The sequence below is a fragment of the Suricata suricatta genome, chromosome 2 (assembly GCF_006229205.1).
Source record: "Suricata suricatta isolate VVHF042 chromosome 2, meerkat_22Aug2017_6uvM2_HiC, whole genome shotgun sequence".
NCBI classification, from domain to species: domain Eukaryota; kingdom Metazoa; phylum Chordata; class Mammalia; order Carnivora; family Herpestidae; genus Suricata; species Suricata suricatta.
The window spans coordinates 81,100,734-81,125,682 of NC_043701.1; the positions used below are offsets into that span (position 1 = coordinate 81,100,734).

The 24,949-nt window shown below is 40.6% G+C and overlaps 1 protein-coding gene across 1 annotated transcript; it reads right to left on the bottom strand.

Moving 5' to 3' along the window:
• Window positions 1–705: 705 nt before the first annotated feature.
• On the bottom strand, window positions 706–24,242 carry PON3 (paraoxonase 3). The gene is made up of 8 exons (XM_029918873.1): window positions 24,139–24,242; window positions 22,552–22,622; window positions 15,874–15,929; window positions 10,744–10,909; window positions 6,895–7,021; window positions 2,278–2,478; window positions 1,183–1,264; window positions 706–924 (listed from the first exon to the last, which is right to left on the bottom strand). Exons 1-8 carry the CDS (start codon window positions 24,210–24,212, stop codon window positions 706–708), a joined length of 996 nt encoding a protein of 331 aa, XP_029774733.1. The 5' UTR covers window positions 24,213–24,242.
• Window positions 24,243–24,949: the final 707 nt, after the last annotated feature.

Here is a 24,949-nt window from a genome sequence, read left to right on the forward strand (position 1 = left end):
ATATTAGAACCTGCTGACAAAAACGGATTTTGTTTTGAGACTACAGTCATCTAAATCCTTCCATCTGAGTTTACAGTAGATAGTGTGGAGGAAGATGGTGTCATATAGGACTCTCCCTTTGCCTAATTTCAAGCTCTGCTCAGTTCCTTTCTTTCTTTAAAAAAATTATTTCCAAGTTAGTTAACATAGAGTATAATAAGGATTTCAGGAATAGAATTTAGTGATTTGTCACTCACATGTAACACCCAGTGCTCATCCCAACAAGTGTCCTCTTGATGCCCAGCACCCATTGAGCCCATCCCCTACCCAATACCCTTCCAACATCCTTCAGTTTGTTCTCTGTATTTTAGAGTCTCTTATGGTTTGCCCCTTTCTCTGTTTTTATCCTATTTTTTCCTTCCTTTCTCCTATGTTCATCTGTTTTGTTTCTTAAACTTCACATGTGAGTGAAATCATATAATATTTATGAGAGCCTATATCCTGACTGGAAATACGATATGCTATCTAGGTCTTATGTGAATAATCAAGCTCGTTCTTACCTACACTTCCTGAGAGCAACTATAGCCCTTGCACGGATGAGAACCGCTGTCTAACACTGATGCTAAATTGGCACCAGGGGACCTGAAAGGGTTAATGGCCCATGTCTCCCCATCCTGCCCAAATCTCTGCTTTTCCCATATGCAGAACTTATTCAGTTTGAAAACATCAAATGTGACCCACTAAATTCTCCCAAGTCTCCTCAACAAATTGTTCTTGCAGCTTTGCCTGTGAGCTCAGAGAAGAAGAGGAACTTACTTCTGACCCTGGAGGATCCTCAGCGTTATAGAGGAATAGCTTCATGGCATTAGGATGGCATCCTGCCCAAATATCTCCCGTGTCAGGATCCACAGCTAAGTTATCCACTAAGGTGCCCAATTGCGTTACCTTCCAACAAAGAGGAAACATAAAGACATTGTTTCAATTTTCTTATCTACCCCTCCTCCCTCCCAAGCAGCTCCTTCTGGCTCCTGAAATAGATTTTATTAAGGGCCCTTACTACTAAAATTTCAAAGTGCAAGCACAATTGCACTGATGTTCTTCTAAAATAGTCATGCTTCCTCCATTTAAGGAGCACATTCCTAGGTCAGGCATGGGGGCTAGTGCAAGAGGTCATGTTGTGTGGGCAAGCCAAGGGTCTTTTACCTTCACTGGAGTTAAATCCCAGTTATCATGTTTTTTCAGTACATGAATGTTCTGAGCCAATACATCAGCTACATAGATATACCTTTGAAGTAAATAACATTCACATGTAAGCAAGTAATAATGAGAGATGACATTAACTTTTCCTTTGGCGAAGAGGTATAAAAATTCACAATTAGTCCCAAGTGCCACTGCAATGTCTTCCTAAACTACAGCACAAGAAGCTAATAGAGTCTTATTTTTAATATCCTTCAAGAGCTTTAAGTAAGCTTTGAATATGATATAATGACTATAAAGTAATGAACTTGGTGTTTCTAAATGACATACAGGCTCAGACTCGTTACTTATGAGTCCCAATTTATTCCTTAAATTGGATGTAGGTAAATAGACCTATAAGAGGCCAAAAAAGTCTATATTTCCAAAAACTAGTGCTTGAAAAGAAGTTTCAGATGACTCTGAAGCTCAATCACAATCATTTTTAAAAAGAGAAAACACTTAGAATTGTTTTCTTCAGGGATCATCTCTATTATCTTGAGCTTACATACTAATATATATATTTTTTAAATGTTACTTTTTTAAAAAAAACTTTCCATTTTAAAATACTTTACAAGAGTTTCTCAGCAAATTTCATGCTACATAAAATTGTATTTTCTTACAGAAAAGTCGGCGTAGTATGTCAGTAAATCTGAAATTTATGCAATCACAATGCCCAATTTATATCAAGTCTCCTCTAGGAAGAACTTTTGGATAACTCAACTTAGTATAGTGATTAAACACCATTACCCTCATAAAGGGCAGAGATATTGTGCATTTATTCTCCTTTTAAGTGTGTTAGGCACCTGTGTTTCTAGAGTCACATGATAATTTGGAATAAGAACCTTACATCCTTGAGTCTAGTCTTCATTTCATTGGGGGAAGTCTGATATGCAAGAGGGCGTATGGTGTACTTATGATCACACATAAGGGTGTGAACCCTGGCCATAACTGATCCCTTCACATTTATATTGACTACTTAAACCTAAGGAAATAATCACCACTTAAATGAAGGAGTCCACTAAAATGTCAGGAGCAAAGTGTTGAAAAATTATAAAAGCTTACTTTTGGTCTAGTGAGACTGTGATCCCATTGGCAGAGCCAAATCCTTCGGCTACCACTTTGACCTCTCTTGGACTGTAGAAAAGAACATAAGTCCAACGAAGATCCATGATCATCTCTAATACTATCATGAAGAAGTTGGTAAAATAATGGTCTCTAGTGGCATAGAACTGTTCTGGTCCAAGAACCACAATGTCATTCACACTAAAGTGAAAAAAAGAGAGAGGTCAAAACCCATGGAGTGTTTAAAGATGTTGACTGTGGTCAAAATGACTAAATCTCAAAGAAGGTTATGTTCATCAGTTTGAAAAAGTATACATGAAGTAATCTGGATTAAAAAATTCCAGGGGCACAGGAGTAGCTCAGTTGGTTAGCGTCTGACTTCAGCTTAGGTCATGATTTCACAGTTTGTGGGTTTGAGCCCCACATTGGGCTTTGAGCTGACAGTGCAGAGCCAGCTTTGGATTCTGTCTCCTTCTTTCTCTGCCCCTTCCACGCTCATTCTCTCTCTCTCTCTCTCTCGCAAAAATAAACAGTAAAAAAATTCTACACAATGTACATCATTTTAATTATACCTGATGGGTTTTCTTTTAGCCATTTATTATTTTCTCAATCTTTCCTTCCACAGAAGCCAGCAAAAACAAATAAATATACAAATAAACCTCAATTCTAAATGGTTGACTTGTGTTAATAATGGTTATTTGTGCTAGACATAGTGTCGTTCACCAATAGTCCTGCTTCTCTTTCTTCTAGAATTAGGCTTCTCTGTGCCCTGGGTGTCTGGCTAAGCCATGTGACTTGCTTTTGGCCAGTGAAATGAAATGATGTGTGTGGCTTCCGGATGGAAGATTTTAAGAGCCAGTGCATAATCTGCCATGCTTCCCTTACTGTTCAACAGTAACCAGCAACTTTTCTGATGATTGAAAGTATGGTCCTCTTAGGGCTCTACATGAGGACAATGTAAAATCGAGTCCTACATTGGTCTTTTCTAGAGTTTCATATAAATAGAATCATACTGTATGTTGGGTTTGACTTTTTTCAGTCCATATAGTGTTTTTGAGATTCATTCATGTTGTTGCATGTATCAATAGCTTATCCCTTTTATTGCTAACTAGTGTTCTATGGTATGAATACACCACAATTTATTTATACACTTGTTGATGGACATTAGGGTTGTTTCCCATTTTGAGCTATAATGTATAAAACTGCTATGAATATTTATGTATACAAAAAAAATTTTTTAATAAAAAAAATAAAATTGAGTCCTAGAATCAATTACACAGGATATGTAGCCTGAGTAAGAAAACAAAGCAAAATTTGTGGCTTTGAGCCACTAAAATGTTAAAGGTTTTTCTTTTGTTATTATAACATAACCCAGTCCATCCTGATCATTATACTGGGGTTGTGAGCACTATTACTTCTTGTTTGTGTTCTTCTGTATTATTAAAACTTTTAGGGGTACCTGGGTGGCTCAGTCAGTTAAGCGTCCGGCTTCAGCTCAGGTCACAATCTCATGGATCATGGGTTCGAGCCCCGCGTTGGGCTCTGTGCTGACAGCTAGCTCAGAGCCTGGAGCCTGCTTCAGATTCTGTGTCTCCCTCTCTCTCTGACCCTCCCCTGCTTGTGCTGTCTCTCTCTGTCTCTCAAAAATAAATTTAAAAAGCAGAAAAAATATTTTAAAAAACTTTTTAAAATGATATAAACATCATGCTTACAAAAGTAAAGAGCAATACCATCTTGAAAAAGTAAAAAAGAGGTGGTGACTTGAAAAAAATGTAAAAAAAATTTAGATATTTTTAGATTAAATTTAGAAAATTTGGATGAATCAAGAAATACTTTGAGGGGCGCCTGGGTGGCTCAACCCATTGAGCATGCAACTCTTGATTTTGGCTCAGGTCATGATTTCACATTTTGTGAGACTGAGTTCTGCATTGAGCTCTGTGCTAACAGGGAGTCTGCTTGGGATTCTCTCTCTTCCCTTCTCTCTCTGCCCCTCCCCCACTCATGTTCTTTCTCTCTCTCTCTCTCTCAAAAAAATTTTTTTTAAAAATACTATAAGGTGTTGATGTACAATATCTTTCCCAAGATCATCAGGCTACTCACCTTTTGGTCCTCAGCCTAAACATTCTTTCCTCCAAAAAGAATTGGGTGACACCACAGATTAAGTTAGATCCTCTAACAATCTGTTTCCATAGCACTTTGTTCTGCCCCTTGAAATCCCTGATTAATAGTGTGTATCAGGGTACCTTACAAAAATCCTCTTTAGGTCCTCAAAGCTTCACCTGCTCATTTCCACCTGGCACTATTCCCACTATTTCTGCTTGGTTCTGACACATTTCCCACAGTGCAGCCTTATAGTGCCCTACCTCATGCCTGTTACGGACCTCAGGCTCCTACTTCTGGGTCTCTCTGATGACATAAAGGTCACCAGATGTGACTTGCATATGCACAACCAGGAATATGCAAGAGTGAACTCCCTTTTGCCTAGTAGGAGATGGGACTGCTGAATAAACTCTTCTCCTTTTCTCATCTTGGCCAGATTGTCCTGAAGTGGGGCTTATGTTGTTTGTTGGCGGACAACGCTATGATTTCTAGCAGTGAGTTGCGCTTGGCAGTGGGGCTGGCTTGATAACCCACTTGCCGTAGCCTCTCCCTTACGTGTGTTTCCTGGTGCCGCTGTGACACAGGGCCACAGACTGGGTGGGGTAAGACAACAGAACTGCCGCACAGTTTTGGTGGCAAGACGTCCGAAATCAAGGTGTTGACAGAGCCATGCTCCTTCTGAGGGTTCTAAGGCCCCTCCTTGTGTCTTCTAGCTTCCAGTAGCCCCCCGGCACTCTATAGCTTGTAGATGCTTCACTCCCACCTCATTTTCCATCCCCATATGCATTCTCCCGTCTGTCTGTCTTCTTATAAAGACACCAGTCATGTTGGATTAAGGACCCACCCTACTTTAATATAACCTCATATTAACTGATTACATCTACAACAACCTTATTTCCAAATAAGGACATGTTCTGAGGTGGGGGGGCGGTGTAAAATTTCAATGTATCTTTTCAAGCTGCTCACAATTCAACTCATAATATTCATGTCTCCCTATCTAAAACTGGTATCTCACTTCTGTGTCCTGGGACAGTAACTTTCTTTCCTTATTTCTTTTTCTGAATTCTTTTGTAGTGTTTGTCTTTGAGAGAGATGGAGAGACAGAGAGTGAGCAGGGGAGGGGCAAAGAAAGGAGATACAGAATCCAAAGCAGGCTCCAGGCTCTGAGCCGTCAGCACAGAGCCCGATGTGCGGCTCCAAACCACAAACCGTGAGATCATGATCTGAGTAGGACACTTGAGCAACTGAGCCACCCAGGAGCCCCTGGAACAGTAACTTTTTAATAAGGTAGTTGCATGTTGGGTTTTCCCTCGGTCTGTACCTTCAATGAAAAGAATTCATTCAGTGAGGTCATATGTTATTGCATTTGATTTTCAAAATATCCAGTTAGGTTACGTCAGGCCAGCGAGAGACCCCCCACTTCAATGAGGAAACTGAGGCATAGTTAAGAGGTTTGTCCACAGTTTTTCAAGCACCGTCAGTGGTCCTTATCCTTGCAGGGGCTCAGAACCCCATACAATGCCTCCTGGGAAGACAGCAGTGTCCCCAGCTTCTCTTACTTCTTCTGCCCTCTGCTTTTGTCACCCTTAAATTCTGTGGGTTGAAATTGATATGTGATTTTGAAAAAGACTGCAAATCAGAGAAGGTGACCTTCCTTCCTTTTCTTTCCCTATCCTTCTCTCTCAAGACAAAATTAACCTCTACTGTCTTGGAACTAGTCTTTCAGTGTTGAGTCCATTTTATAAAAGACAAATTCTTCAGTGTTTGTTACAGCCTTGGAACAGGCAACCCACCCACTAAAAAGCTTAACTATTTTTTTCCTCAACACAGTAAGAAGAGTGTTTGCCACTGTGACTGAGACTCCGGCTTTGACCTTAAATGAATCTAGGTTGATATCCTGGTTCTGCAACTTACAAGTTATGCAGTTTGGGCAAGGCACTTAGCTCGAAACTTCGTAAGTCCCTGTTTACTCATACCTATTACTGAAAGCTGTTGGGAGAATAAGATGAAGTATTTTGGCATGGCGCCTGGCACATAGCCAATGCTTACGAAATGTGAAGTTTTATAAATGCTCAGAGGCTTTTTTTCCAAATTCTGCCTTAAAGCTTTTATCGAACAAAGGAACAGCCCATCTGGAGGCTGGTTATAACACCCAGTGGGTGCAGCTTTCACGGTACAACCTACTGGGACAACTAGAAAAAGGTGTAGGTGTTTAAAGAAAGCCCAATAGTAGGTATTGCATTGTTGTGGTATGGAGGATGGAATTAGAGCTGTGAATCGAATTGAGCACCTTTATAGGATTAAAATGCTTTCACAAAGTTGGAAAATAAAAAGATATTCAATACTGAATACAGCAATCTCTACTGAGGTGCTGGGCAGTGTCACCCTGGGAACCTCTTGAAAGCCTTAGGGAAAAAATGCTACAAAACAAAAGTTTAAGCCTGCTGAACCAAAGAAAACAAAGCACACAGCAGAGGTGTAAAATAAGTAGAAGTGCAAACTACATTAATTCCATACCTTATCAGAAGTTCATGTGTTATAGTTTTCAGGTGTATAAGAGAACGTTTTTCTTCCTCAAATTTAAATTTCTCTACCGTGGACTTCTTGTGAGGATGATTCACAACATAAAGATACACGGTATGGTCTAAAGTGAGAAAAAGGCATAATTTCCAAGAAGTTTACTTCTGTTGCAACTATTATTAGACTTTGTGTCGAATTTGGTCATGTTCAGGCACTTTTCTTATACACCTTGCATTTGATCCCCTGGTACATCTGACAGGTCAAATGCCAGAGTCTCCATTTCACTGAGAAAACAGGATCAGGAAGGGATACTTCATGTACAATTTTCCCACCACCGAGTGGCACAGCCAAGGGTTCCTCAGTGGTCTCCTCGGCCTCCCCTCCATATCTTCTGCCACAGGAAGATACAGAACTACAATGGTATATAAACGGATGTGGTTTCCCAGAGTGGCCCTTCAATAGTAGAAGTGGGTTTCTTTCCTGTAAGAAATGCCAATATTGCAACACACACTCAAGAAATGTCAGGACTGAGTAAATATCTTAAAATAAGCAACACGTCCCAGCTAGAGTATAAAGTGACACAAGTCATCTAAGTGTGCAATAATATTTAATGAGCTAATGGATATGGAATGTGAATGTGAATGCTAGAGAAGACAGGTGCATCAATTCTAGGCATCGCAGACCCTGAGAATGTTCACCTGTTTTCATAGTGAAATGTGAACTGCTGCGAACAAGATTGAGGGTGGGAATCTGTTTTCTCAAAATACTGTCTTCAGACCTGACAAGTTCTAGGTGAGAGGAGCTCTGGTGTCTGAGAGAGCGTGGCCCCATCCTCTCATTTCAGCCTTGATCTGCCGTCATCTCCCCTTTTCCTTTCTTGATCGGGTTTCCAACCATGCAATAGAGTGAGTCCAAGCCCTGAGAGGCAGGGCTTATACACATGGTCCCTGAAACACACAGGTACCTTTACCCAAATTAAGGAGAGGTGCTCTCTCACAGATGGATCATTCTTTTAGTCTGACCCAGCTCTTTTCGGGGCCTGAGGCTTTGCAAGCAGAGCCTGAGTTGGATTTTAGCTCCCACATGGCCCTTCAGCCAGACACGCTTGCCAGAAACAGCAGGGACATTTTATGCGCTGCTCTGGTTTTACACCTTCTTTGGGCCTCTACTGGACCCCTCCTTCCATATAAGAGATGCTTGGTGAGAATAGTTTTGTTTTTTATCTTCTCATTCAATTCTAATTTATGTGTAATGTTTTGCCTTAATTAAATGCATAATTAAAGGGGGTAACAAATAAGATTGCAATCATAATATATTCAACTCCAGAAAGTCTGATTAGATGCTTTGAGGGTGAATCTGTAAATTGGTTCCATCTCAAAAAACAAAAAACAAAACAGAACCAAAAAATCCAACCCATACTTCCCACATCTAAAACAAAACAAAACAAATCCAACACTATCCCATGCAATAAAATAGCTCCAAGTTAATCTGGTCATTCATTATACTTTCTCCAATGATGGTATTTAGATGGAAGTCAAGCAAAAACGTAACTCAAATAATTTCAATAGAGGCTGAATCCCTAATTTCACCCAAGTAAAAGACATAGGATTAGGGGTAACTGGATGGCTCAGGTGGTTGGGCATCCGACTTTGGCTCAGTCATGATCTCACAGTTTGAGAGTTCAAGCCCGGTGTCAGGCTCTGTGCTGACAGCTCAGAGCCTGGAGACTGCTTTGGATTCTGTGTCCCCCTCTCTATCTGCCCCTCCCCTGCTCATGTTCTGTCTGTCTGTCTGTCTCTCTCATAAATAAATAAACATTAAAAAAACTTTTTTAAGGTATAGAACTAGAAATAAGACTACCTGGGTTCTAGTTCTGGAATTTCCATTTATTAATGACAGATGTGAAGCTATATGTCATTGCATCTTTTCAAATTCCATTACTCCATCTATAAAACTGAGTATTAATATCTACCCTGTCTCATGTGGTTCATTCATTTGTTCATTTATTTTACACATATTCATGGACCACCTACTATGCAGCAGGCATTGTCCTAGGCTCTGGAAATCCAGTAATAAATAAATCACACATGCTTTTATGGTGATTGTATTCTAGAGAAGAAATCTGGGAGGAAATAATTAGTAAATACAAGAACACTGGAGAGGGGAGACATCTTCTTCCTAGAGTGGTACCTGCTTGAAGAGTGACAAGCTTGTGTCTAAAGATGTGAAGGAGTTCACTATAGAGCAATAGTGGATGAAGGAAAGAAGATTGGCATTATTCAACACTAATAAAAAATTTTAATTGCCGTTTTCAGTAAAGATTAAAGTGTTAAAGAAGGAATACACTGAGAAGAAACATAATAAAGTCTACACCCTGAAACAAGATGGTGGAAATGTCCTTGAGAAGGTGGCATTTTAGCTGAGGCCCAAAAGATGAGAAAGAGTAAGTCAGAAGCAGTGGAAAAACATTCCATGCAAAGGGAATTGCAAATGCAAAGGCCCGGATGCATGGAACATTTTAGGACTAAAGGAAATGCTGTGAGGCTGGTGTAGAAAGTCAAAGGTAAAGTGGCAGTCGATGAGACTGGGGAGAACACCAGATGCCAGCATACACACATAAGGGTAGTGCCTAGGAGCCCAGACCATTCTGGAGAATTGAGGTTTTTCTTCAGAGTAATAGAAGCAATATAGAGAATTTTAAGAAAGGAGGAACATGATCAGATTTACATAAAAAATTACTCTTGCTTATGAAAATGGGTGGAGGTGGTGTAAGAGGGAAGGTGTAGTCAGGGGGCCATTGTAGAATCTAGGGAAGACACGTTGGGGGCTTGGACTGGGATGGTGGCAGTGAGGAGGGGAGAGGTAGACAGCTTGGAGGGATATTTGAAGGGCAAATTGAACAGAACATTGTACCTAGGTGACTGAATGGGGCAAGAAAAGGAAAAGTATCGAGGTTAGGCCCAGTATTTTATTTTGAGGAATAAGTAAATTATATATGAAAATGCCTCATAAACTATATGACCTCATTAGGTACAATTACCTTTTAAAGAAGGGTTTGCTAAGCAAATAAATAGATGTAAGGGCAATGTTTAACCCACTTAGCAGAAGAATAATCAAGCATTTTAAATGAAATCCAAGTCTACTAGTGCAGACCAAAGGAATTAAACAAAGATTTGTTGGATAACTGGATAGAAATAATTATTAATCATTCTTTTTTATTCATTAAAATCACTCCAGCAAATGTATCCTTAACAATACATTGTAACTCCAGTATATATTTGAAGAATTAACACACTATTTCTTTAAAAATTTGGAATCACAACACTTCCATTTGGCCTTCCCTTCATGCAACTCCTATTAGTGAAGTTTCACTGTATTTATTCTCTACTTGCCCCATAGACCCACAGATATTTAAACATTAAATTAGTCAGGAATTATGAACTATAAACAAGTGATAAATAACATGAGCAACTGTTAGTTTTAAATAAGCTTTTAATTTTGATTCTATCTTGTGTATCTTGTTTTCCTTCGTGTTTTGTTTTCTAATGTCACACAATTATTTTCAAAAGATCTTTAGTTTATATATTAGATGTTTTAGAACAATCTCTAAACTTTCATTTGAAGGTCAAATGAAAAGAGAAAATGATAAGAGGAAGAGGGAATGACCACCTTCTAGTCTCCCTTCTTTAATGCAGTGTTTAAAAATGTCTGATACACATTTGTTATCTTGCAAATATACATCTTCATGGTAAAATAGAATTTTCCCTCCTTTCACATATATGTTGAGTTACTGAGGCTGAGTAGCTTGTATTTCCCTCATTTTCCCTTTATTTATTCAGACTTTACCTTTGTCGATGAAAGTACTAATTCCATGTGGATTAAATGATGCTTTGTCAAAATCATCACTGATGTTTAGTGCCTGGACCCTTGGGTTTTGCTCATTCAGATCCATCAAGAAAATCTGTCCTGGCTCATCTAATGCAAAGTTTGGCATGCCCGGATATTTTAATCCCTGTAAAAAAATATAAAATAAGTAAGCATATTTTCATATGGAAGTGAAAATTTCAAAGCCTAACAAAAATATTCAAAGCTCTAAATTTCTTTTAGATTTCTGGGATGTTTCACTCTAATCAGCTATTGCCACTGTCTGATCTGAGAGCTTACCAATGTCATCTAGGCTATTGGGAATAGGAATGGGAAATGGAAAGAACCCATATTCAATTATTAACGAAAAGAGAAGTGGGTAAACCATAAAGTATAATGCAATGGGGATCCTGGGTGGCTCAGTCAGTTGAGTGTCTGGCTTCAGCTCAGGTCATAATCTCATGGCTTGTGAATTTGAGCCCCATTGGGCTCTGCACTAATCGCTCAGAGCCTGGAGCCTGTTTTGGATTCTGTGTCTCCCTCTAGCTCTGCCCCTCTCCACTCATACTTTGTCTCTCTCTCAAAAAATAAATAAACAAACAAACAAAAAACCTAAAAAGTATAATGCAAGATACTAGGCTGGGTTACTCTGCATGAGTCCCTTGGCCTGACTATGCCTCTGGTTCCTCATTTATAAAATTATAAAATAAGAAAACTAAAGTGTATTTTGCTAAGGTTCTTTCCAGGCCTGATAATATGCAACTTATCTTCCTCAAGGCAAAGAGGAGAGGTGTATGCTTTCATTATATGGTCCCCATCCATTATATTATCAAGTAGATAAGAGTAAGCAAATAGTAGAGTCAGCCAAAAATTAACATAGAGGAACTAGTCTCCTAAGTCAACTATTTCTGACCTATTTTGTTCCTAGAGATATATCTGAAGATTTGGATATGAATCCTTTTCTTCAAATATTTGCAAAAAGTTTATTCCAGTAACTTGGACAGTGGCTCTTCTACTGGAAGGACCAATTATGTGTGGTTATCAACCAATACTAGGCATTCTGAACATAATGGGCCCTTGCTGCACCCCAGGTCATTGTGTCAAATCTTGGGGTTGGTTTGTGTTCCACCAGTTACAAAACTCAGCTCATTTCCTCCCTGTATCCTTTCCCATCACTTGGATATATATTAATATCAACATTATATCTTTCCTTGTACCCTCTTTCCATTTATAGTCGATTATTTCCTTCTTATTCTGTACCCTGGTCCTTTCCTTCCTTATAATTATGCATGTATACCTACACATACTTACTTATAATAATACTATTCTTGACTCTTCAACTCCCCACCCCGGGGGGGGGTGGCGGGGAGTCAATCTTCAGCTGCAAACAATGCACATACATCTTTGAGCTTTTTTTAGAACAGTACTTCTACACCTAAATCTCACCAGAAGCCTGGCTTTCCCCCAGACAGCAATGGCACTGCTGAAGCTCATCAGAGGGGGTACTATTCACTCTTTCATCTTTTTAGGTCCCCTCACTTGGCGGAGGGATCCGCATGCTCCTCTCCACAAACTTCTTCCCGACCTTGAATCTGTGGTCATCATCAATCAACAACAGTCAGTCTTCTAAGGAAGCCACACGTTTTCCTTACCGCTTCATTATCAAATTCCTACCTCCCCTGCCCCTTGCCCTGGTCTAGCTTTTATATAGGGCTAGTCTAAATTCTATTCTATTCTGATTTTATTTCATTACCTCTTATTTCTCTGGGGGGTAAATCCCATTCAACATTAATTTTCTCTGATTCCCTCCTTTCTGTCTCGGCATTTCTTCAATTTTATCAATTTTCTTCCATTCTCCCATTTTTCTTAAAAAATGGTATCCCTTTTCTGTTCTTAAGTTTATTAATTTTGTCACCTGTTTACTTGGTTGCTTACTCTCTGGGACTTGTCTTTAGAAATTACATTCTCTCCCTTGCTTTACCACTCATTTTTCACCAGTGCCCCCTTCATTTGCCTGAAAAATTGTTCATTTCTCCTTTCTTGAAACAAATTTTCCTTTAATTTTACTCTTCCTTAGAACATACATTTATCTTGCTTTCCCCTTTTGGTCCAGTCTCTTAGAAACACCACTTGATCTTGTTGCCTGCCTTGAGTTGCTCCAACTCTTACCAGTTTGTAGAAATGCCTCTATAAAGGTCATACCAGTGCTCTCCAAAATATCTTCTTTGATAACCCCTCCACCATTCCTTAGCTCTATCTCTATGACATTTGACACTGTGTGTCATATGTTCCTTTTCCAAAAGTCAAAAGTAGGATTTCCAGATTGAAGTTCTGGTTCTCTTTCTGCCCCTTCCCCTTCTATCCTCCTCCATCTTTCTTTCCTTCTTGCTCTATACTGGCTCCTTGTACATCTTATTCATAAGGTTTCAGACATATCTTCTATACCAATTATTTTCAAATCTGCACAGTTAGCTGGAATCTCTCTCTGGACATCTAGTTTGCATTCCCAACTGCTTCCTAAAAATAGTTCAGAATCAAATGATCAGAACCAAAGTCAACTTTCTTCCCTCAAATCCTTCCTCTCATTCATATCTATTATTCTCAGTGAAGAGCATCACTGCTCTCCCCAATATAAGGGCATGAAATTCCGTCTTCGTGTCTACCCTTTTCCCATAGTCAAACTGCCACTAAGCCCAGTGGCTTAGGTAGTGGTAACAATGGACAAAAACAAAAAAACCAAACAAGCAAAAAAAAAAAAAAAAAAACCTTAGAGACATATAATTCTTCTTTTCATATCTGAGGAAAGTTGAGCCCAGAAAAGTGGATTCACTAAGTCACTCACATCATTGATTGTGCACATTCTTTCCGACACCCCATAAAGAAAGGTTTGCAGTGGAGTGCACTGCTCAGGAAGGCAGCTCAAGGAAACTCCACAACAGGCACCTGGATAGCTCAGGGATATACAAGGGCACTGCCAGTTTAAAGACTGAATGTTCTAGAAATGGAAATGATTCAATAAGGGTAGAGCATTGTAAAAAAAAAAAACACTTGACCTAGATTAAGTGTCATGGTGATTGAAACACTTCCAATAAGTGACTTCATATGCATCCTGTTTTCTGTTTAAGGCAGTTGGGTAGGAATTTGTAACAGGTGAAAGCAAGCAATTCTTTCGATGTCATTCACCACTGAAAATAGTGAAAATCACGTGATGGGCAGGCTTCTTATTTTCCCCAATAGGCTACATGTGTATGTGAGTTGGCATTGAAATTCTCTACCACCCTCATTCACCAGCGCATACATTCAGTAAATATTCAAGTACCCCCATGCAGGTCAGGTGGCATAGTAAGTGGTGAGCATGGCAACGGATGCTCGAGCATGGCCACAAGGAGCTTGAAATCTGGGGAGGCAGCACCAATGCCCACATCAGATATAGTGTGGTATGTAAGACACTAAGCACAAAGGATGTGAGGGAGCGTAGAAGAGGCACGTCACCCAGAAAGAGTGTTAGGAAAGACTTTCCTGCAGAATTAGAGAGCCGCCATATGAGGCCTGACGGAGAACTAGGAGCGGGCCTGTAATGTGTGAAGGAAGCAGGCAAAGAGAAGCATGCCAATGCCAGGTCCCAAGGTAAGAAAGCAAATAGCTTGCTTGGCACCTCTCTGCCGACTAAAAATATCTATTGCACAGAATTTCTCTCTAAATCAGCAGCTTCCAAATATACTCTATGATGGCAAGGATGGGCAATAGGAAAAACCAAGAATAGGGACTTGAACTGTCTGCAGTACAGAAAGATTACAAATGAGCCAAAAACATCATCCTTAGCCTGTGAATTGTTCGTTAGTTCATAAAAACAGAGCTCTATTACTTAAAGCTCCATGTTAACATTTCTCAGGGAATTATCTGTGGTGAAAATCTCTAGTTTCTACATAGCAATAGTTGAGGACTTTTAGTTACAGTGAACATAGAAGGTGTGCACTTGGAGCTACAAATATTATTTCCTAAAAGCAAAGAAGAACTCGCCCAGTTGTAGGACATCAGTTTTTAAAGTCTATTTGGAGCGACATTAAAAATTTAAATTTACAATAGATAATTTAAGTCAACAAAGAGAAAACGTTTCTAGACAAGCTTTATTTTACCTCTGGCTTTGGAGGAAAACTAAAGAAATAAAACCCCTCCGGGCCACCCAACGCAGCACATAACATCACCAACAGTAATTTACAATCCACCTGAGACCCTGACTATACCAGGCATGCGTAAGCAGTTAGAAATCCAGGCCTTTGAGTGTTACTATTTGTGTCCTTTTTTAGCCTAAAAGATACAGATTTTAAAACTCATGTTATATGGTAGTATTCTACTGGTCAAAATGGAATATTAGGACATGCAATTCCGGCAATCAGCATTCACACTGAAAATGTAGGAAGTCTACTTTTTCAAAATCTTAGGTCTCATTCCAAATTGCAACTGTTCAATAAGTACATGGCAACTTTCAACATCTTCATAACATGTACATGTACATTTTAACTTATTGTATTTAACTTATCCATCAATCCTCACCTGGCTTCCTGATTATCCCAAACCTGTGAAGGTAGTAATGGAAACAAAACACAGGTCTTCTCTGCCTATCTTTGGAAGAGTTGGAAGGAATGGCAGGAAACTCAAGATGGAAAATGCTCAGGCTTTTGAATTGAGTAACACAGTTAACATATGCTTCATAAACATTTACTGAGCTTCAAACACAGGCAGGCATAGCAAGAGGAATATTAGTTAGTGAGAAGATGACTACCAGAAGCTGAGGTCCAGCAAAATAGGACAATGATGGACAAATCTAGAGACTAATCTAGGACTGGAATGGAAATCAAAAACATTTATTGAGACCCTACTGAATATGGAACTGCCTATAAGGACCTACCCACGTGGGGCATGCAAGCCAGGGCACTCCTGCTGCATATTGATTAGCCTATTGGAATCCTGTTCTGGCTTTTTTAGTTGACCGATTTACCCACAGTTGGGATGAGTGTATAAGGGTCCATCTGGCAGCTCAAGTCAGCAACATTAAGGTACGGTCTATACAGCTATAGACATGAGAGTCTGAGGGGCATGGAAAATACTTACACTGGAGATAAAAGCCAGCCCACTAGGAAGTATATCAATATCTTCAGAGCCATTTTCTGCAAAAAAAAGTGGAAGATCATGGAGATGCACGAATGAAGGCTTTAAAAGAAAATATCACAGACAAAGCTTTAAACTTCTTTTGGAAACTATATTAACTTTTTCAACTATTTACTTAGGAAACTACATTAACTTCCAGGAATCCCATAGGCATGCTGCTCTACAGGAAAACCGAGTCAGGTTCCCTAAGTACCAAATTCTTTTTTTAGAACTCAATTTTCTGGAGGAAAAAACCAAATAACTATCAAATAAATTCATATCCTAGATTTATTCTTTGAATAACAACTTCTAAGGTATGGCTTGAGCAATTCAGCCTTGTTCCCCATAGAAGACTGATCTTACAGAGTGAGAACATTGAAAAGTCCTCATTGTGAAGGTCTCTTAAAGGCCTCTCAGCCAAACATATCTCTCTTCCAACTTGTGGAGGCATAAAAATATATCATTATCCAGTCATATTAAGAAATTATTGAGTAATTGCTATCTGAAATAAAGCAATAGGTCTTAGGAAAGACTAACAAAATAGATAAATTTGAAAAATGTAGTCAGTTCTCTTTCTCATTGAGAGCTGGTCCTGAGCATTTTTCTATGGAAAGAGGCAAATAATAAGTGAGTTATGACCATGAACAGAATGAAAAGGAGGCTCATATGGCTCCGAACAGAGAGATAGACCCACATAGGAGGTGGCACCAAGCAGGCAGGATTGAGAGTAAAGGCAATGGTTATCTTTGTGGCAAACAGTATTTTATAAATATAGTGGAACTACTATGCAACATTACCACTTGCCCTTCTTAAAATGTGATGTTCATATTCTTCCATCAGGAGGTAAGGTCTGTATTCTTTCCCCTTGACAAATAAAATGAGGGGGAAATGATGCCACATGACTTACAAGGTCAAGTCATAACCACAGCTGTTGCTGGTTCTGTCTCAATCTCTCTCCTTTCTTCTCTCTTTCCTTCCCATCCCGTCCCTTCCCTTCCCTCCTCTCCCTATCTCTGTCTCTGTCAGTGTCCCTGTGAGCATACACCTTGGGGACCTTGAACTTAAATGAAGGAAGTTTGGGTACTTTGAAGCTACAGAGGAGAGACTATGCAGAGACGACACAAGGTAGAGAAGATACTAGAGGAGTGTCAGATAACTTCACTTCCCAGGCTTTGAGTCACTCTAGCTGACGCAAGTGGAACAGCCAAGAGCTGTGTCCACTGAGCCCTGTTAAAATTGCAAATTCATGAGCAAAATAATTGTCATTTAAGTCAGTCACCCAGTTTTAAGGTGGTTTGTTACACAGGTACAGTAATTGAAACATGTGGAGAAATTGTTACATGGGATAATGCATTGCTAATGTGTCAAAAGGCAATTGAACAAGGAGGTGAGGGTGGGGAAAGAAAAGTGGGACAAAGCCAAATAAAATTCATATTTGAATCAACACAATAATGAGCAATGGGCACTGAAAAGTATAGAACAGAGGGAGATTTAATTATATATTCACTTACTGAAACTAATCCCCAACTAGTAACTTGAAAATTAAATTAATCAGAGCTTTCCATTTTCCAAACAGTCCACTTAATCAAGATTTATGTATCTGTAGTATCTTGATGGCCTGGAAGATTTAGTACTATTTCCACATGGAGTAATACAGACATTGGGAGGATCCAGCAAATTGAATAAAGCAATCTGAAAAATCACCTTGCACGCAGGTTGGTTAATTTTTGAACCAACTTTTTTTTTCTCCAAACACTCCTTTTCTGTTTCTTTTTGCCTTACTCTCCTTCTCAACTCTGTTCTGAATGTGGATATTCTCCAGGCTGTATTTGCCCTTGGCTGTTTCTCATGGCAAAGTGTCCATTCTACATGCACAATCTACTCCAGACCCTGGCTTCAGCTTTTACCCACATATCCTGGACTCTCTAATCTCTAAATCAAGCCCCAACATTTTTACCAATTTCCATTCACCTGTATATTGGACATTCCTACCTGGCTTTTTCACTTCTCATATTTAATGTGTCCCAAAATAATCTGGACATGTCCCCCATGAATCTACTACATTTTCTCTATTTTGATTTCAGTGGATGGTATTCTATCCCCCAAGTACCCAAATCAGGGAACCTGGAGTTGCCTTTGATGCTTTCATTTCCTTACTCCCCAAACCCAACTGATCACCATCATGTGAGCTCTAGCAATGCCCCCTGAATTTCCACAATAGCTTCCTTTGCTTTCCTACTACCATTCTCTACACTGCTGACAGTCATCATCTTAAATTGCAAAGTTGATCTTGTCACTCTCCTGCTTAAAACCCTTCAGAGAGGTCTCCTACGGTTGGCAATATAAATCTTAAGCCTTTTGGCCCAGATTCCAAATCCTCCACGTGCTGGCTCCGGTCTCAGTTGTTATGGCCCCCACTCTGCACTCTCTACACCAGCTGTGCTGCGGTTCTTCTGTTAGGAGAGCCTAAAGTGTGTCAGACTCACTCACCTGCAGGCCTGAGCACATGCCGCTGCCCCTGCTTGGCAACCCACATCTTTTTCACACCACCTTCACTTCCCCTTGGCTGAGTATCGCGGGCTCCTGAGGAGAGCACGGGGGCCACCTCTTCAGCCTTTCCAACCTCTCTCAGTTCCAGCACCCATTTTATGTGCTAACGTGGTCACCTGTGACTACCTAAACCATGATATTTTCTTCATGCCTAGTCTGCAATCTTTCGCTGACTTGTCCATTTCCTACTAGACAGTAAGCTTCCTGGGAATAAGGACTAGTTTTCATTGCTACTCTAGCTTTGCACCCAACTAATACCTGCTGTTTCACTATAAAACCTCTCAGTAAAAGCTGGCTGCCTAACAAAATAAGAGAATTCATGCTAGTTTCTTGAACTATGTCTTGTCTTTGGGTTAAACTATTGACAGGTGAGTGTTAATCTCTAAATACCAGACATTCAGAACCATGTGTTCTTTGGTTTGGTCTTTTGATCTTCCCAATGCCATTTCACACATCTCCCATGACAGCGCTAATCTACCTCAATTATTCAGCTACAACAGGAGTGGGTGTCTTCTGGAAGTGTCGTACTTGTCTTTATTTACTTACTTAATCTGGAGCACAGGGATGCTGGTGCTTTCCACTCAGACGTGAAGACGAATTACCAGCTGATTGCACAGTATTCCCATCCCTCCTTGTCCACTTCCCCCACCTACACTCCACCTGCATGACACCATAGTGTATGTCAGCAACAGTGACACTCGGGGGAGTAAGAGGCCCCAGGGGATCCTCCCGAGTCTTCCCTACATATTCATTAGCCTATGCACAGCTATCATTAAAACCCCACTGAGAAGTCTAAAATCAGTCTTATAAATAAGCGTCTATTGCTTTTTAACCTGTCCCTCCTCTACTTGGTGGAACTTTGTTTCTTTGGCCTTTGATCATTTTCTACAGGCACCCTGAGAAAGTGTCACACACAAACATTATGATCAACTAATATTATCACCATTTCACATCTTGGAAAGAAGATTCTGACAGGCAGCTATGAAAACAAAAGGAATCTATGGAGTGGAAGCATATGTTGGAGATGTGGGAGGCTGCTGGAGAGGAAAAGGGATAGAGAGGAAGATAGAAAGACACCAGATTCAATGAGTGTGTGTTTGATGATCCTGCCAAAGGTGGAGCCCCAGTAAAGCTATCTGAATTTCAAATGCAGCTTTGATTAGATGCCAAAGGCAGCCAAATCACTTCCTGGCTAAAACTATTCTTGACCTTCAAAGCCTTGGAAAAAAAGATAAACTTAATACAAAGGGAGCTGTGAGATATGAGTTCTGGAAGTTAGAAATATTTCTCTTTTCAACTCTTCTTCATAGAAAGAATACTGGGAAGGAAAAAAAAGGAAAGTTTCTTCTATCAATAAAACTAACTACAAAAGCCTAGATCTTGAAGAAAATACAAGTCAGAATTTTTCCCCAGCTCTGTTACTGCTTACCAAGCCCTGCCTAAAATCCTTTAGTGGTTGTCCATTGCTTCATAAAGCTTTTCACTCATCAAATCGTTGGGTCCTGTGAAGGGTGTCTCATTAGCAATTTTTTATTTAAATATCCAGCCTGCCTTGTTTTGGTCAGCTCTGTTTATTAATATTTCACCGTTTTGCATCTCAGATTTTGTTTTCTGCTGCCATCCTACTTTCTGACACTTCCGTAACCAAACGTGTTGTCAGTAGATAAGAGAGGCAGTGTCACACGCCAAGCAAGGCACAGAAGAAAACCACCCTGGCTCATAATCTAGGCCTGGCACCCGCCGGTTCCAGACCACTGGGTGGGTAACTTCATGCTTCTGTGTGTCAGTTTCCTAATCTGCAAGGCGAGTAGGAGCACCCACCTTACAGGTCGGTTGTGAGGATGAGGTAAATGTGTGCAAAGAACTCAGCAGAATGTTTCTAGACCCTGGGCCTTTAAAAAGGCAGTGGTATTATTTTTAGATAGATATCAATACTGTCCTATTGACAAATTTCTTTAGTTCTCCAAATATAAACTAGAAATATGTCAATAGACATAAGAAGTCCCTTTTTTTTCTTCTGCTCCTAGCCAGTTTCCAATGATGTAAGCCATTCTTTTCCAAATATTTGGATAATAAGAACCTTGATCTATGGCTTACAATGTTAGTTCTAGTTTTAGCTTCTCAAATCTATTTGCATTATATATCTCAGAGTCAGACTAGACTTCAGAAATCATCTAGTTTAATTACCCCTCTATATTATTTGGCAGGATCATATCTTTTGAGAGATAAACGTGTAATAAATATGAATATTACTTCACAAAACAATAAACAAATGAGTGAATATTACATTTCCTATTTTTTTAAGTCAAATTAAATCTGACCCTGAGCCCACATACCACTAAACTGAAGGGAAATTCAATCTCAGTCATTACTGAGTCTTCAGCCAGGGTTGTGCAAATGTCATAGGTGGCCAGGTTTTAAGAAGTGGAATGTTTGGGAAAGTCCATCTGGCTTTTATTCTATACTGGTCACAGGCGATTTACTCACTGCCAAGTCCATGCACTCCCTGTCATTTACACAGTTCTGTCACTGCCAGATCCTGGATGGGCACATGATCTTTGCTCAGGCTAAGACACACAGTGCAAAGAATCCAGCCTCCCTTAAGGATACTTTGTCACCATTCCTTTGGGCTTCCCGCACCACTCCCAGAACGCCGTCAGGCAGTGGGGAAAAGATCCCTGTTATTTAAAAAATCCACATATTCTTATCCTTTGTCCATCAGAACCTTGTGAGGGAACTCAGGTTTTTGAGAACAAAGGTCAGGAAGGAATTTGTCTTCAGTTCCTTCTGTTTTCTAGCCTGCAACACAACCTCTCTCTCTCCCCCTCCTCTCCCCCTCCCTCTCATATATATATATACACACACACATACACACACACACATATATATATATACACACACACACACACACAGTAAAAATATATCATATATAAAGAAATATATGTATCAAGAAAAATATAATACAGACTCATATCAAAATAAACTATGCTGTCATCCTGTCACATACTGATAAATAAGTCACAGTCCTTGACCCCAGGGAGTTTATAGTCTGCTAGTGAGAGAAAGAAAGAACACTGCTAGCCATAAAATAAAGCATGTGGTAGGTGTCATAAGTGAATGAGGTTTTCAGAGCACTAGGGAGTTCAGAGGTAGGAGAGGAATTTGCAGCCAGTCTCAGCACACAAACATGAAGAAATCAGTGGAGAGGATTCCATGAGCAACCATGAGAAAGTGAAAAGGAGTGTTCTCTGAACAGTGAACAGAATCTACCTGAAACTGTTTTTTTAGTAGCAGTGTCAGGGAAAATGAGAAGCTTGGAGCCCAAATAAGCAGACAGGTACTAAGGAGTAGAAAGCAGTAATACACAGTAATGAGTAGTAATGAGTAGTAACCAGCAGTAACTGGTAGGTAAGATCAGCCCTGGGGGGCCATGGAGGAGGTGGAGCCCGAGAAGTCTCATGTGGGACAATGAGGGACAAGGAGAAAACAAAGTCTCTCCTGAGGATAGGGTTACCGAACACAGGAGAAGTCTAAAGAAAAGCTAGTTGTGGGTGAGGGTATGAGGGAGGAAATGACAGAAATGGAAAGTAGTTTCAGCCTGGAAAAGAAGGCCTGTCGTTTAAGAGGTCAGGGAGCCACCTATGGGGTTTTCATTAAGGTTTCTGAAGACATCTGAGTAGGTGGTGAGGTTCTGGAGAGTGAGGGCTAGGTCATATTTCTCTTGGTACACGCAGATAGATTTTGAAGCCAGAAATATCACCAAGGAGACAGAAGAAGAGAGAAAAGAAGGAAGGGAGGCATCCGAAAAAGGAGGGGAGTAAAATGTCCCAGAAAGGACAGGAGAGGAACATTCAGTAAGGGACAGGACAGCCTTGGAATAGTGGAGAGATGTCAGGAAGGAAACAGAACAGGGAAAAAGCCACAGATTTTCACATTTAGGAGGGCCCTTGGAGACCTGGGTAAGGTGGCTCACATAAAGTGGATGGGGCCGAGGCCCCAGGAGGGGACTCTACAGAGTATCAGGGAATTAAATTCGCTGGCAACCTCAGTCAGGTCGATAGTGGCCAAGAACTTGTACTGTCACATACATACCAAGGCCCTCAATAAGGTGGCAGTTTGGGAGTTCTACTGGTTCCACTTCTTGAGATGCATTACATGCTCGTCTATAGAAGATAAAAACACTGGAGGTCAATGTACAACATCCAAAGTCAATGTGGAATCATGGTCTTTGACCACCTTCTTGTTCATTAGCTTCGTTTCTCATCACTTATGGGTGATGTAACAAGTAAGTAGGCACCTCCTTTTATTTACATTTATTTACATCATGTGGGCATTATGTGAGTAATGTGCCTGTATCAGCTAATCCCACCCAGCTGTTGTTGAAAGACTAAAATGCCATTAGACAGGGACAACCTGTGCTGCCGCATAACTGATACTATATGAGGAACTGAACAGTATTATTACTTTAAATATACAGAACAGTATTATTTATTTTGCTAAAGTATTGTTTATTATAAGTCTGCACTTTGGCTCCCCTTACTCTGCTATAGTCTTGTCTTTTGACCCCCCCCCCACCAAAATGCTTTCTCAAAACTCAAACGTCTCCTAATAGCTAAACGCTGTAGCTTTTGCCTTAACTTCATCATTTAAAAAAAATGATGTTGACTTATTTTGCAAGTATATAAAGTCATCAAACTGACCACAATTTAAACAATTGGCACAATTATTTTTCACTATAGTGTTCCTGTTTTCACAGTGACCTGTTCTTCTGAATATCAGGGATAATTTGAAATTTTTATTAGATTGTATTCAAGTAGATTCTACACTTAGACTTATTTTACTGTCACTTTTTAAAAAATGTACCTTCAATCTACCTTATAATCATTATTTTTTATGATTCTCTCACTCAGGTGCACTGGGAACAAATGTAACAATAAACACTTTCGAGCTGAACTAGAAAGTATTAACAAAAGGAATCAGGCTTCTCAACAGATTCTAACATGAACCTCTGAGATCAGCTTCTGCTTGAAGAAATAAGTTAAAACAACCCAAAGACAAATGAAGGCAAGCAGAGGCATACATAAGACACACTCAGAAATGCATATCATACCTAATATTTCTTTCCGGCCAGAATACTGACTTTTCTTGAGAGATTTCTGGCTATCACTACTAGATCTTCCAATGCAAAAAGTCCTAATACCTGCAAAATGCCAGTTACCACTTGCAGGTTTCAGCTCATTTCCCTACTGTCTGGCTAGTTTTTACTCTAGTGTGAGTTCTGTGTCCAGTACTCATCAATATCTTGGTCAATGTCTGCTCGGGCCATAAACACCCAGCTGGTGGCCTGGCCCCTCCAGGTCCATCACTTCCCACTAAATTTGTTTTCTCAGGAGCAGAATGCTGAGGGCAACCTGAAAAAGAGGATGAGGCTGGGGGCCATGATTTTCAGAAAATAAACGGGGTGGGGGGTTGGTATTTCTGTTCTGACATTTTAGGAAAGGCAAACAGCTCACACTCCACATCAGTGCTTCTCAAGGGATAGTTTGCTGGGTGAACCTGAGGAGTTAAAGTTCCAAACAGGCTCATTCCTACTTGCTAGGAAGGCGGCAAGGGACAGCCCTTTAAACTTGGAAGAGGAGAGAAAGAACCAAGGACACCCCCATCAAGATAACGACTCACCTAAACGCCACTAATCTCTCCCCGATTAGGGCCAGCACGGCACCAAGCAGGGTCAGCACCACCAGCTTCCCCATGGTTTCCGGGGCCCGGTGGCGACAGGAAGGTGCAGTGTACTCCCGGGGGTGTGGAGGGAGGGGGCGCTGGGCGGCAGGTTCCAGGCCCCGCCCCCTAGTTGATGCCCGCCCCGCCCCCCAGGCCCTTCGGATCAGGTGCGCTACTTGCGTGCGGTGGCCCTCCCCCGCCCCAGCCCGCTGTCCTGGCTTCAAGGTCATCTCCAAGGGCCAGGTCCAAGCAGACATTTACTTGCGGGGATTCCCTCATGTCTTCAAGGCTCCAGGTGCTGGAGGGAGTCTGGGGCGCAGCTTCCGCGCAAGAACACACTCTGCGGTGGGACAATAGAGTTTGCTGCTAAAAGCAGCAGAATTCTACCCCAGCAACTCCAGAGGACTGAAGGGGCGGGGGAAGGCGGGGAGCTGGGTTCAGAGCCGAAACTTGGCGTTTCTGGAAGTCACGACCTGAGACGAGACGGGGAATTGATCCCGAGACTCTGGACGGAGCAATACTCGAAGATATCGAAGCGGAGGAGCTTTAAGTCACCCTTCTCCGACGTTTGGGGCACCGGGGGCCTTATTTCCTGGCCTTTATGCCCTGTCCCAGAATGCTGAATATGGTGGGTGTGCAGTTACGTTTGTTGACTGGGCGGATTTGTGACTGTCTGTATCCCATCATTGATGGGATAAAGAACATCAGGAGAAGTGAAGGAAAAGAAATAAATCGGTAATGAGAAGATAAGCAAAGCGGAGGGAGGGGA